The sequence below is a fragment of the Malus domestica genome, chromosome 08 (genome assembly GCF_042453785.1).
Source record: "Malus domestica chromosome 08, GDT2T_hap1".
NCBI classification, from domain to species: domain Eukaryota; kingdom Viridiplantae; phylum Streptophyta; class Magnoliopsida; order Rosales; family Rosaceae; genus Malus; species Malus domestica.
Window position 1 is genome coordinate 20,308,118 of NC_091668.1, and position 14,638 is coordinate 20,322,755.

A 14,638-nucleotide genomic window follows, 5' to 3' on the forward strand; every position below is an offset into this window, starting at 1 on the left:
TCACCAATTCTCGTACTACTCTCGTCCAAACTCGCTTAACTTAAGACTTCTGGTAGGATTGGTCTATATGAGTTGGTATGATAGCTTCCATTAATTTATGAATCGTAATTATATATAACCATTTCCTTAACCGTGCTTCATGACCCCATAACCTTATGCACGTGCAAATCACCCCAGTGTTTGTTCACACGAAAACCTTTAAATATTATTATTCAATTGATCATCCGTCGTCAGATCGCACTGGCATCCACACCGAGCTAAAAAGATTAAAAGAAATCTAAAAATAAAATAAATAGTCCTTTTCATTTTCCTCTTTCAACTCCCACGCACAGAGCTCGGTTAAAAATGACGCGCGTCACAAGGAAGCCACTAAAAATACGCTAAAAGAATTATGAAAAATAAAAAGAAGGTGAGGGGATACAACATAAGGACTTCCCAAAAAGTTACCCATCCTAGTATTACTATTGCCCAAACTTAACTTTAGACTTCTGATGGGACCGCTGCATGTGAGTTGATATAATAACATCCATTAATTTATGATCATAATTATATATAACCATTTCTTTGACCATGCCCCACGTACAAATCACCCCAGTCTTTCTTCACACGAGAACCTTTAGATATTATTATTCAATTAATCATCATACGTCGGATTGCCATAGCATGCACAGAGCTAAAACGAGTAAATGAAATCCAAAAGAAAAATAGTCCTTTTCCATTTTTCTCTTTCAACTCCCAAGCACGGGGCCTGGTTGAAAACGAAGCACGTCACAATGCTGTTAAAAAAAAAACATAAAGAATTATGAAAAATAAAAAGGATGAAGGGATGCAACACGAGCACTTCCCAGAAGGTCATCTATCATAGTACTATATCTTGTTAGCTTTGTAAAGTAATAAAACAAGGACATTTATGGAGGAACGAGATAATCTGTGTTTTTTTATTACAGGGTTATGAATCTTGAGTCATCAAAGCCTTTTTGACTCTGCCTGGCCCAATCGCCCTATGCGACTAGCACTTCAAAGGCGAAACTCTCGTCGTAGTTTGGTGACCTAAGGGGATTTTAGTCTTTTGATTAGTGTAGGGGTCACAAGAGAGCAGAGCATACTACCTTGCCATAGTCACGAGTCTTTTTATAGTCGCGACTGTTGTCATAGTCAACAAGGTTGAAGCTTCCAGTTAAAAACTTGGAATTGGAAGGGCGATCCTCCCGCCGAACTAACCATACCGCAAACCGACTATTGTCATAGGATTTTGTTATGCTTATCATCTCTTCTCAAATCCTACAAAATCTCTTATTGAAAGAAATCCTTCAAAATCTATGAATTTTTTAATACCTATAGATTTGCATGGACTCTATAAAAATCTTGAAATCCGAGTTGACTACACCAAGATTCTAAAGTATTTTAAAATTCTTTAATTGACTACCCCTATATTTGAAATGATTCTTTTAAAATCTATTAAAATCCTAATTGACTATACCATGATTAGTTTAAACAGAAAGAAGTGATCAAGGTGTCTAATTTTGCCTTCACTGAATGACGCTCTAGAGGAGTGTTTATCTGATCATAATTTATGTTTACTCAAGCTGTTGGAATAAATATAATTGCCGAAGAAAATGATCACTGTGCCTCATTTACTATGTTTTTTCTTCTTTTTTTTTTCTTTTCAGAAAGGCGATCATTTCAAAGCTCCCCTTTTTTCTATATTTGAATCTTCCAAGTTCTCTGATTTTTGACATTTTCTTCACGTTTCTACTTTAAGATCGCATGAATTTTACTTTAATGTCTCTCATGCACTTTAAACTTGTGTTATTAGAATCTAGGATTGTTTTATAATTCTGGGTTCTAAAAAGTTTCACTTTTTGAGTAATTTGTGTATAATTTAATAGTTCATAGCCAATAGAAATTAAGTCTTTTGCTTTTTTTGGTATTTTCTATTTTGGATTCTTAGACCAACTCCAACGGTGGATTAAAAGCTTAATTACTCTCCAAAATTTCCCCCCAAACTCACTCCAACCCAAGGGGAAAATTTAGACTAAATGCTAAATGCTAAACCAAGGCCAGATTCCATTCGAAATTTAGATCAGAAATCGGAATTTACATTTTTCAATATTTATCGGAATTTAAATTTTTTTAGATTAAAATGTTCATAAAATTAATTTACGATAGTCTACATATTTATTTAACAAAAAAAATAGCCTAAGTTCATTCTTTAATAATCCCGGACTAAAATTTTAGGCTAGAACGATTGGAGCAGAAAAACTGTTTTTGAGCTAAAAGCTAAATTTTTCGGGTTAAAATATTTAGCTTTTAGTCTAAGAGATGGTCTTGGGGGAGGACACATATCTTTTTGTCTTTAGAGAAATGAGAACCAACTTTTTATGGGTCCCAACTTGTTCAAATTGTTACCCAGTAGTCATAAAGCAAAAAGATTTAGCCTTTTGGACCTTAGCTATAGCCAGGAGACCCTTTTGGACCTTAGCTATAGCCAGGAGACCGTGTCAGTATTCTAAACCCATCGAGCAATGTTATGTGGGATAGTTGAAACCCCCGACAGTGTTTGATTGGGTTGAAATATTGTGAGATTGGTGTCCTAGTTGTAGGTATGTGGTGTGAGGATTTGTCTTCTGTATATGAACTGCAATTCAGATGTTTGATGCTACAAGTTTGAACAGATATTATGTTAAAATGATAGAAATGAATGGAATTTGGTTTCAACACTAATTATTGGATCGAAACAATTATTGGGTGTGCTGGATTTAGGTCGGTTTGAATGGGCATTTTTGTGATTTGCTTGGTACTGAGATCTACTCTACGACTTCATTAGCCGGTACTTGGTACTCCCTTGCATTGGTTTTTTGTTGGTGTTGTTAAACTGTGTGGTGCTACCGATAAAGTTGAGCAAATGATCGTTCTGCAGTGTAACTATACTCTTCTGTTGAAGAAAAACTTGGCCCTTTTTGTGTCATCTTACTTGATGACAAGTAGAAAAACAAAGTGTACATTCTCCCAATTGTTTAGAATAATCAATGACATCATTCATTGATTCTATAATCTTAATATGTAAAATAATAAATATGTTTAGGTAACGTACTGTCATCAAATTTCATGTGTATTTTTTTTTTTAAGATTTGACTTTTTCTTATTAGAGCTCAAAGAATTGTCATAATTTGTTCGTATACAAATGTTTTGATATTTTTTGACACCCGGATTGGTTAGGATTCACTTTCAGAGTACAAATAGCATTTCAGCGTTTGTAGCATCAGTAATTGCATTATATTCTCCACTGCATTTGTTCCTCTCGTTTTTAGCGTTCTGAATCAACATTTGGATTTTGTTATTGTTATTTATGAAGTCGCTTCAAGAGGAATCAAGGCTGTGGTTATGGAGTAAGGGTGCCGGGGGACGAATGACACTGAACCCAGACGAAGTATATCAAATAATAGAACAAGCAGTGCCACTACTTCGTTTAAGGAAGTCTTTAAGTTTTTCACGTGTTCAACCTTCTCAAATAGATGATGGCAATGAAAGTGAATGTGTGTCATGTATGCAATATATAATCGCCATGAACCAAAGATCATAGACATGCCATTAAGTCACGAGAACAAGAACATCAATTATAGTTAATGAAGACAGAATCACAAGAAACATACCTGCAGCTGCTGATGAAGATGATGAAGCCATATTGGCCTCTTAACAATTAACCTTCTCCTCTTTAACAATAACCAGTACGCTCTCTGAGAATAGGTCTAAGATCAATATGAGCCGTGTATTGTAAGAGCAGTGGCTAGTGTTTATATACTCACTATAATCCTTACTGTTCTCCTAATAGAATCAGTATAGGACTCGATTATCTATTCCATATGTATAAACACAATCTCAATCCACGTTCAAGTCACCAATACTCAAACCGTCATAAGTACTCTCAATCCTACAAGAATTAGGATTACTTATAGCCTGTTAACTTAGACTTTTCCATCTCAATTCATACACTACAACTGGACACAATGTCAATTTCATACTCATATTCTAACATTCTCCCACTTGAGCATGAAATGTAACAACTAGTTTTTTGAATTATGGAAGTGATCACCAAGTCTAATTTAACAAAGACGCCTATCTTCACATTCAAATTTACCTATACATTTCAAAGCACAGGAAACTAGAACTTCATCTGTACATTCACAGAATTAATTCAAGAATCACAAAAATACTTCAATTTGCATATTGTAAACATGTGCATAATATAAAGTCATATCATATGACTCCCACTGATCTCAACAAAACTGAATAACCTCAGCTAATCAATGCAAAACCAATAGTTCCAGAAAAGCCTCAACAAAACTACAGTCGATTTTCTAGCAAATCAAACTATTGTTCATAAATTTTGTCTTCTGGCATAATCAATCACCCATAATGGAAAGATTGAACCCTTATTGAAAACCAAAATAACAAGAAGAAAAAGAAATAAGCTGGAACACTACCTAAACAAATTATACCAGCATGTCATACTAGCTAACTAACTTGTACCTCAAGGTCCACAGCTTCAGCATCCAAGAACAATCAAGGAAGCACTAAATGCAGTCCTCAAAGCTTTGATTACTTGTTCACTCCCACTTGTCAAAAGACTCTAAAACTCCCATCTTCATAACATGTCCCTTGAACACATTATTTGGCAGTGCTTTTGTAAGTGGATCTGCATTCATCAAACTGGTTGCCAAATACAAAATTTCAATTTCTCCTTTCTTGACAACTTCTCTAACCTTAAGAAATTTAACATCCATCAATCTCGAGGATGAAGTCCTTTTATTATTCTTAGAAAAGAACACAGTAGTGTTATTGTAATAGAACATCTTCACAGGTCCCTTCACAGAATCTACAATCCTCATCTCACTGACAAAATTCCTATGCCAAACTGCTTGCTTCATCCCTTCAAAACAAGCAACAAACTCGGCTTCCATTGTAGAAGTTGATACAATGGTTTGCTTGACACTTTTCCATGAAACAGCAACTCCATTCAACATAAATACATAGCCACTGGTGGACTTTCTTTCATCACTATCACCCCCGAGTCTGTGAATCCCACTAACTCCAATGAATTTTCTCTGCCATACACTGGCATATGTCCCTTTGTTCTCAACAAATATCTTAGAACTTTCTTTGCAGCAACCCAGTGAGCCTCTCCCGGATTTGATTGAAACCTTTCTAACACACCAACAATAAACGCCAAATCTGGTCTGGTGCAAATGTTAGCATACATGAGACTACCAACTAATGAAGCGTAAGGTTTTGACTTCATTAAATTTGCCTCATGCTCACTCTTGGGACACTGGTCTTTTGAAACGTACCCCAATCTTTTACGCCAAAGCATGAAAGAGTGACCAAAACCGTGCATCCTCTTAGTTGTGACATGTAAAACTTGTGGGTGACTCAGTTCTAATGTGCATTGTAATCTCCATAGGTGATCAAACATGAATGCTTTACCAATTAAAGACCCTTTGAAGAAAAACTTAATACATTTGTCATCACCAATGAACACATACTTCTGTTTAACCAATTTTGATGCAGATATTAGGCTTCTTCTCATGGTGGGGACATATAAGACACTATCCAATTGCATTATGAAGCCTGTGTTTAACTTTAGTCTAACCATCCCAACAGCTTCTACATCTACCCTTGTCCCTTCTCCAACATAAACGTTGAAACAATTAGTTTCCTTTTGTTTCTCAAAACCATGTAATGAATTTGTGATGTGCATTGATGTACCTGTGTCTAATCACCATGAATTAATAGGAATCTCAATGAGATTTGACTTTTCACAGACATACACATCAGCCTTCCCTTTAGCCCTTAACCATTCTTTAAAATTTTCACAACCTTTCTACAATGACCCTTGGTTTTGCAGTGATGACATCTGACTTTCTCTATGTTTTTAGTCTTCACTTTAAAATTGTTAGGTTTAGGGGAATTGAAATTCTTAGCAGACACAACAGATTTATCATCATACTTGAATTTAGAGATTTTACCAGAATTGAAGTTCTTCCCCTTGGTAGATTGCACAAGGTTAATCAATTCTGCTTCTTTGTTTTTTCTCCTGCTTTTGTCAATCTTCTTCTTGCACACATTGAGCTATAAGCTCATCCACTGTCCAAGTCTTGTCTTGTGTGTTGTAAGAGACTTTCAGTGGAATGAACTTCAATGGCAAGGCTTGCAGGATCATAAAACAAGCTGCTTCTCACAAATTTTCATGTCTAGTGAATTGAGTTTCTTGGCTGCATCAGTCATCTTCATGATGTGATCCCTAATTGATCCTCCCCCTTCAAATTTATAAGTGGTGAGAAGAGTCATGTATTGAGCAATCTCTCCCTTCTGTGATACTTTGAACTTGCCTTCAATTGCCTCGAGATAATCAGATGCAAGGTTACATATCTTTATACCTCCTCGCACAGTCTCTATCATTGCACTTTCCAATATTAAAAGTGCAACCTTATTTGCCCTTGTCCACCTTTCAAAATCAACTTTTTTGCTTTAGTGCTCTTATCAGTAAGAGGTGCAGGTTGCAGTGTATCAAGTGCAATGTCGTACTCATTGAGTGTCAGAAGCAACTCAATCTCTCTTCTCCATTTTTTGTAGTTGCTTCCATCAGTGAGTATTGGCGCTGAAGCCAAGTTAATTGATTTGAGTGAAGCTGCATCATCATCAATGAAATCAGCACTATGAATCTTAAATGATTCCTAATTTCTATTTACTTCACTCTGAATCATACACAATGAACCAATTTAATCATATATATAGCCTTACTAAAAGGAAGACATATATAGAATAAACAACCCATTGTGCTTTTTGCAGATAAGTCCATATTCAAAAGGAATGCCAATGAATTTTGCAGCACATGTATGCGACTTTCTGCAGCAGCTCAATTTATACAATCGCATAGATTTTCCTGATACCATATATCAATAGCAGCGGAAGTAATCATAAAGTACGAAAACATTAAGCAAGTTTCAACAATTTATAATCGTGTTCCTAAATTCCACAATCCTTTAATCTTGCTATCTAACCCTAGAATTATTTTAAACTGTAAGGAAAATCTCAACAAACAACAGATCAATTCAAATCAACATACATACCTTTGCAGCATCGACAACAAGTTTTGGCGTGTTAGCCGAAGGTGATTGATTGTTGTGTTCAATCGCAAGAATCGCAATGATGCGTGAGGAACCATGGAAAAGACCCAAAAAGGGGCTAACGGCTAGTTTGGTATTGCCGTTCTTTGAAAAAAAACTGTTGGGAAAATAAGCGGCTGTGCTGTGAGAAGAAGCGTAAACATTTTTGTAAAAGTGCTTTTGAAAAAAAAAAAACAGTCTGATAGTTGGTCTTTTCATTAAAGGAGCACAGTTTTCCAAAGCTGTAAATAGCAGCTTCAGCTTTTTTCTTTGATTTCAGCTTATTCTCACAGCAACTTTCAAAATAAGCTTTTTTTTTTTCAGTTTACCAAACACCTAAAACTCTCACAGCTTTTTTTCATGGGTGTTTTTTTTATAAGCACCTAACTCCCAAACCATCCCTAATACTAACGGTCATATAGCACTTTTAGTGTTAGCACAATAAACGACGTCGTTTTGTATTTTATTTTATTTTATAGTCAGCAAGGTGTAAAAGTGATGTTTTCTGGTTTTGGGTTTCGATAGTTCTTAATGCACACCCAATCTCTTAAGTTCTTGATCAAAACAATCGGTCTTAACAGCTATAATCACCCCTGGCTCTGATACCACATGTAAGCAATATATAATCGCCATGAACCAAAGATCATAGACATGCCATTAAGTCACGAGAACAAGAACATCAATTACAGTTAATGAAGACAGAATCACAAGAAACATACCTGCAACTGCCGATGAAGATGATGAAGCCATATTGGCCTCTTAACAATTAACCTTCTCCTCTTTAACAATAACCAGTACGCTCTCTGATAATAGGTCTAAGATCAATATGGGCCGTGTATTGTAAGAGCAGTGGCCAGTGTTTATATACTCACTATAATCCTTACTGTTCTCCTACTAGAATCAGTGTAGGACTCAATTATCTATTCCATATGTATAAACACAATCTCAATCCACATTCAAGCCACCAATACTCAAACCGTCATAAGTACTCTCAATCTTACAAGAATTAGGATTACTTATAGCCTGTAAACTTAGACTTTTCCATATCAATTCATACTCTACAACTGGACACAATGTCAATTTCATACTCATATTCTAACATGTCAGAGGCAGGTGATATTGGGGATCGGGCTCTTCACAGCAACGGGCACAGTGAGAGTGGCAGCATCCACTTTTTTCCTTCAGAGGGCATTCAACTCCAATCCGATGGGTTTTGGGGTCGCTACCTTGTTACATCCAGAGCAATTTCCCTTGTCTCTCCCTTGCCAGAGGAAATCATATCTCCTCTTTCCCCTGATGCGATCATACACGAGGACAAAAAGCAAATGAGCTTTTCGGTTGATATTTTTCTTATTGTATGTAATCTTTGTTAGAGATCCTTGACCATGTACAGGAGATTTGGTTGCTTTTTCATTGATCAGGAAAGGAACAAAGTCAAACATGTTTGAGTTTTTCGCCCCTTTTGGTTGGATCATGCTAGTAACATAAAGTTATTGTGCTTGTATATGCAGGAAAATAAAATAAGATTACCAAACTTCTTGGATAATGGTTCATGCATGGTTCATTTAGCTGTTTTTGGCATTCTTGGGGTAACGCACCTGACTTTGTTTCTCACTGTATACCAAAGTGCATTTTTATTTGAATCCCAATACATATTGAGTTCATAGATGTTGTCGCATTCGTTTGACAAAATTTGGATTTTCAAATGCTTGGGGAAGAATACAATAGCCATATTCTTGTCTTTACAATTGAGATAACTAGATCTTATCATGAATTACAAAAAATTTCCTTGCTAAAAATATTATTATTATTATTAAAGAAAACTAATGAAAAATGCTTTAAATATTTGCATTTTGATCAAAAACCATTTACTAACTTTATTTAATGATAAAGATAAAAAAACATTAAAAAATAAACATAAAAACAAAACCACATGTGCTAGCACGCATACTCCCTCCCCACCCCAAACTCTTTTTTTCTGTTGTCTTACGAGTTTTTTTTTTCTTTCTTTCTTTCTTTCTTATACTCTCCAGCCTCCATCCAACCTTCCCCAGAATTTTCCCAATTCCCCTTCGTTCAGGGTTTTATCTGCAATTTCCAATTTTTAATCATGCATGATGCACATCGGGCATCTCTTAGAGTATTTTCACTGAAGAAGAAAGCCCCGATGCTCGTGCAAAAACGTCGGCGTCAAGTGTTGCAGTTTAGCCTCGCTTTACTCCACGGCTTTTCTGTGTCAAATGGACCGCTACATCTCCCACAAAAACCCTAAATCTTTTATTTCTTCTTCTTCTTAGAATAAAAGAAAGACTTCAAATTTAATACATTTTCCAGTTTTATTTTTGTAATGTTGTTTCCCACGCCCCCTCCTTTTCCACTATTTTTTCTCTCCGTTGTCTTAAGAGTTCGTTTGTTTTACTTAATAACTAAACACTATTTATGAAACCGGACAAAGAAAGAGACTATTTATGAGACTGGACTCAATATAACTAAGCACTATTTATGAAATATGACCAAGAACTATGCACTACTTATGAAACTGGACCAATAAATAGTGTAGTACTATTTAATTTCATAAATAGCGTTTAGTTTCATAAATGGTGTTTCAGTTTCATAAATCATGTTTCAGTTTCATAAACAGTGTTTCAGTTTCATAAATAGTATTCAATTTCATAAATAGTGTTCAGTTTCATAAACAGTGTTTGTGATGAAAGTCATTTTTTAAAATTTATTATTATTATTATTAAAATTGTGTCATTTTCATTAAAATTTAAGCACATTTGTCCATTTTATTAAAATTTAAGGGTTTTTCATTAATATTTAAATCATTTTCATTAAATAAAGTTATAACATGATTTTTGGTTAAAATAAACTTCATTCAAGCCATTTTCATTAATGCTTCCTTATAATATAGTATAGCAAGCGATTTTGGTATTACTTTTTTAACCGCCTAGATTTTGAAATGAATATTTTACCAATTTATGAAAAGCATCACTTAATACTAGGATTTAGTAAAATTCTTTTTACTTGTAAGTGATAAGTTATTTAGAGCATCTATAATGGAGCCCCTGATGGAGTCTCTACAACTGTATAGTCTCTAAATATTGGGACAAAAGGCTTCCAATGGACCGGAATTGAAATCCTCAAGGTATCTCAGTATATAGGGACTTGTCAGATACCTCAAAAAAATTCTCAAATATAAAGACTACATATAGGGACTCAAAAAGTGGACCCCATATTAATTTGAGTTGGAATGCTATTGCTCCTTGTGTTTTGGTCTTTATTTTTTGAACCCACCCACGTGGGACATCTTCCCATTTAATTTATCCCGTATTTTTTTTTTTGAACAAACTCGGTATTTATCTACACTAAGGGGAATGGAGGTATGCTAAGCTTCATAATGGCCTAGTAATAATATGGTTCAAATTTATTTTTAGAGAGAATAGAACTTAAGACTTTTCATTTGCAAGTGAAGAGGAATACCACTAAACTGTAGTACTAAGTGGCCTCATGTACTTTTTTTTTAATAACTCTTGAAAAATCAATGGCAAAGATAATTTTTTTTTTAAATTTTAATCAATGGTCATAGTACTCCAACAAAAAGAACAATAATTTTTTTAATTATTAGTCCTTGTATTTAGGTATTATACTATAAGGATTTCCCATTGCGAACAATATTCTTTTAGGGATTCGAATATTCCTTAAAAAACCCCTAAATAAGTCCTCAAAGTTAGTGGTGAGACTCTTATTGGAGATGCTCTTAGGCCTTTCACAGCAATACCAATGTATTGAATTCATATAGAAATCACTCCTAGAGTGAGCTAGAAAATTTGAGTGTGTGTTATAGGTATCAATCATAGGCAGTGTTCCAAAAATTAGCCTAGGCGGCCTCCTAGGCGCTAGGCGGTGAAGGCCCGTCACGATTTAGGGTAAATCGTTTCGAAAAATCAATCTAGAGCTAGGCGGTCCTAGGAGGGCTAGGCAGCACTTAGGCGGTCCTAGGTGGGCTAGGCAGCACCTAGGCAGTCCTAGGCGGTTTGTTTGTTTGTTTTTTTTAATTAATTGTGTGCTTTTTTAATTTTTATTTATTTTTATTAATTGTGTGCGTTTTTCTGTTTTTAGTTTCATAGTGGTATACTTATAAAAATAATGTACCTATTTTGTAAATGATGGATTGATTACAAGTTCATCCAATTGTGAAATGAATTGGAGCACTTTTGAGGGGATACATACAAAAAAAAGAAATAAACTAAATACTATAAGGTTAAATAATTTAGTCTATGTCAAATCCAATACAAGATCATGAACAAAAAGAATTTAGTCTATCATCCAAGAATACTCCTCATTATGATTATATGCTTACTATCTTTTAAATATTGAACTTGTTGGATGGATGTTCTTTGTGTATTTTTCTGCTTCTATTTTTGTATTTTATCATTCTTTAAAAGTATTTTTTTTTCAAATGTAAAAATGCACTTATTTACAAAATATACAATAAAATTACATAAATTTTCCTTGGCCGCCTACACCTACACGTTTAGTATATTTTAGAACCTTGATTATAGGTCTCAGGCTTAGAATGCCTCACTTTTATATATGGGTATCAGATTCCCCAATTCTAATTTGGAAGGCCTTGTGTAATTTGAAGAGAGCCTGATTTTTGTTTTTCTTTTCTTTTCGAGTAGGTTCAAGTACTGTCAACTATTATTTGGTTGAGCGCGGAAATAAGCCCAGAAGAAAACAAAGACCAGTAATTGTAAGCATGCACGAAGAAATGAAAGAAGTTTCGATCAAATTAGGTGAATTACGAGAAAATTTCTAATCAAATCCAAAATAAAAAGTTGAAAACCATTGAAATAATTTTATGCGTTTTTCTTGATTGTATTTAACAAACCATTTGGAAAGGTCGGAATATGGGGAAGATGATTGTTGAAGGTTCAACAGGTTGATGAACAACAACTGCCCACCTTCCCCTATTTGATTCGATATTGCAGGGAACTCTTTCGGATCAGAGTGCATTGATTCTAGCACTACGCCGATACACACAATCCCTGCTTTCATTTTTCCTTTCACTAATCTACATAAATCATCACTTCAAAACTAACACATAAACCAACCTTCATAAATATACAAAAACAAATAGACAAGAAAAGTTGCAGAAATTGGTTACACGGCGCGGAGGATGATGAGAGCAAGGCAGCGTGCGCTGTCTATTTATAGGAGGAGGAATACGAAGCATATCACACTAGGGTTTTGTTGCTTTCATTTCCCAAAATTGCCCTTCAAATCCATCACGCGGGCCTTTCATTTTCAGCGAGCCTAAGTCCGGCCCAGATGATTTGCTGAAAATAATATTCCAGCCCACTTGACCCAAATTAGTTCTCACAATTTTTTTTTCTTCAAACAAACGATATTATTATTTATATTAAGAAATGTGGGTAGGCTTAATCTCACGATGGGTTAGTAATAATGTGGTTTGAATTCGCCTTTAGCAAGAATCGAATCTAATCTCACTTACAAGTAAAGAGGAATAATACTAGACCGTAGTATTAAGTGACAAATTAGTTCTTACAATCTATGTATCCCAAGTCATTTCTAGTGACATGAAATTATGACATCATATAACATAAACCTATTGTTCTCTTTATTATAATCTGAAGGTTATACTTAGTAAAATTCATTTGATTTACAGGCGGTTTAGCTGTCTATATATTGCAACAAATAATATTTTCTTTATAAAATGTCAATTTGTTTGATTCATGTAAGCAATTAAGCAACGCCCGAAAGATCAATACATCTTAGTTGAACTCATTGGTGCAATGTGGATTCAAGATTGCCCTAAATACGATAAATATTTTTGCTTATTAAGCCTTACACATTCAATGGTAAAATAAACATTTCAAGTGAAAGGCAACGTTATTACATCAACCCACTTTGATATTGAGAGTATGGTATTGAGCTGAGCCACACAATAATTTGTACTCGTCGTTCACTCGTCTAGAACAAATGTGCAAACATACCCCTAGACTATAGTGCTAGAGTAGCCTAGCCCACTCTTTACAAATCAAAGTTTGCTAAAGTTCATAGCAAACTTTAGTAAACTAGAAAAAAAACTACTAGAATAGAAACTCAAAGAAAATTACAATCTAAATGTCATTTTGTAATATCTAATCTAATTTACCCCCAATTCCAACATCAAATCCTATTTTCTATCTGTAATCATCTGCCACGTTAGACGGCGTCAATGCAAGAACAATCTGGTAAATACCAGAAGAAGAGCTTTGTACGAAAAAATTTGTAATTGATTGCACAGCCGTACCCTCATTTGATCCAAGAGAAATGAGATGAACACGTCGTATGCAACACCTTCTCACTATAAAAGAGGTTCGTCTGCATCATTAAAACCAAAACGGTAAGCTTATTAGTAAATTCACAAGCTCAATTATTCCATGCTATAGTACGATAAAAATTGCAGTTGATAAGATGAATGGTTCCTACCGTCAGCGTCATCTTCCATATTGTATTCATCCTCATCATCATCAAAATCAGAGTGCTGCAAGACCATAGTTTCATCAGAAACATTTTGTTTTCCCACACATGGCGAGATCCATCACCTAATCCTACTAGAATCAAGTAAATAATAAGAACGGAAACAAAATTATGAGGGAAACTAAATTAAAATAGCCCTCGTTCATTCTGCACCAACATACCTTCTAGTTCCGAACTTGAATATTCGTGAATAGAACTTCTAACAAAACAAGTGATTACTTGTAAATAAATAAATAAATCTAATAAATATATAAAACCCACTATTTCCTTTACGAACCTTGTAATAATCATCATCACTAAAGTCGTCGTCCTCTGGTTCCTCCTTCTCTTCATTTTCATCTTCATCCTCACCTTCACCTTCTTTCTTTTATTTTGCATCATTTTGGCCCTACAAAGGAGAAACGTTATCAACAAAAAAAGTTAATGCATACAAAAATTAAACTACCAATGACAAGACAAAATCTTCAAACCACAAATAATGTTAAGGTTTTGTATTCTGAGTGTTTTGTAAGGAATTTCAGTGAGTATTTCTATGAGGTATTCAGAGCAAGAGGGAATGAGAATAAGAGTGACGGCTGCTTATCATTGCAGCAACATTCATTTCATATATATATCATCAGAATAGTAGGGTTTTACAGTCAACATTCTTATCTCAATTTACGAATAAGACAAGGAACACAACCTAACATTGTACTACTCTAATCTAGGCCTTACAGCATAGTTTCAATCTCAGCCCTTCATTTGTCTCTTGGAATTTAGCTTGAGAAAACTAGCCGTTAGCCTATTTACACAAATATAGCTGTTAGCTTCTTGTTTGTGTCGATGGAGACTGTTTGACTTCCAACACTCCCCTTCAAACTGTTTCCTGCTTGCACTCCAAGTAACTCCCTAAGATACACTAATCTTTCCTTAGGCAATGCCTT

At 34.7% G+C, this 14,638-nt stretch overlaps 1 protein-coding gene, 1 long non-coding RNA gene and 2 other non-coding genes across 7 annotated transcripts; 1 reads left to right on the forward strand and 3 right to left on the reverse strand.

Moving 5' to 3' along the window:
• Positions 1–284: 284 nt before the first annotated feature.
• On the reverse strand, positions 285–7,269 carry LOC139198435 (uncharacterized). Its single transcript, XR_011583960.1, has 3 exons — positions 7,131–7,269; positions 2,478–6,688; positions 285–2,447 (listed from the first exon to the last, which is right to left on the reverse strand). It is a non-coding gene; the product is annotated as an uncharacterized lncRNA (long non-coding RNA).
• A 2,007-nt stretch (positions 7,270–9,276) lies between these two features.
• LOC114826709 (small nucleolar RNA snoR134) lies at positions 9,277–9,422 on the forward strand. Its single transcript, XR_003775765.2, has one exon. It is a non-coding gene; the product is annotated as a small nucleolar RNA snoR134 (small nucleolar RNA).
• A 2,653-nt stretch (positions 9,423–12,075) lies between these two features.
• On the reverse strand, positions 12,076–12,224 carry LOC114826710 (small nucleolar RNA snoR135). The gene has a single exon (XR_003775766.2). It is a non-coding gene; the product is annotated as a small nucleolar RNA snoR135 (small nucleolar RNA).
• Positions 12,225–13,009: 785 nt separating this feature from the next.
• On the reverse strand, positions 13,010–14,320 carry LOC108170503 (uncharacterized). Of its 4 annotated transcripts, XM_070827196.1 has the most exons (5): positions 14,186–14,320; positions 13,993–14,103; positions 13,877–13,914; positions 13,665–13,786; positions 13,010–13,556 (listed from the first exon to the last, which is right to left on the reverse strand). In XM_070827196.1, exons 2-5 carry the CDS (start codon positions 14,094–14,096, stop codon positions 13,488–13,490), a joined length of 333 nt encoding a protein of 110 aa, XP_070683297.1. In that variant the 5' UTR covers positions 14,097–14,103; positions 14,186–14,320; the 3' UTR covers positions 13,010–13,487. The 4 variants fall into 4 exon arrangements, 1 of the variants encoding a protein (XP_070683297.1); XR_011583962.1 differs by lacking the exon at positions 13,877–13,914 and having other exon boundaries at positions 13,665–13,719; XR_011583963.1 differs by lacking the exon at positions 13,877–13,914.
• Positions 14,321–14,638: the final 318 nt, after the last annotated feature.

Excerpts from the sequence above, each read along its gene's own strand:
- LOC108170503 (XM_070827196.1), bottom strand. The coding sequence starts at position 14,096 with ATGATGCAAAATAAAAGAAAGAAGGTGAAGGTGAGGATGAAGATGAAA. Across the intron at positions 13,915-13,992 it reads GTGATGATGATTATTACAAG|AAGTTCTATTCACGAATATT; the intron begins GTTCGTAAAGGA and ends TTGTTTTGTTAG. Across the intron at positions 13,787-13,876 it reads TTCAAGTTCGGAACTAGAAG|GATTAGGTGATGGATCTCGC; the intron begins GTATGTTGGTGC and ends TGATTCTAGTAG.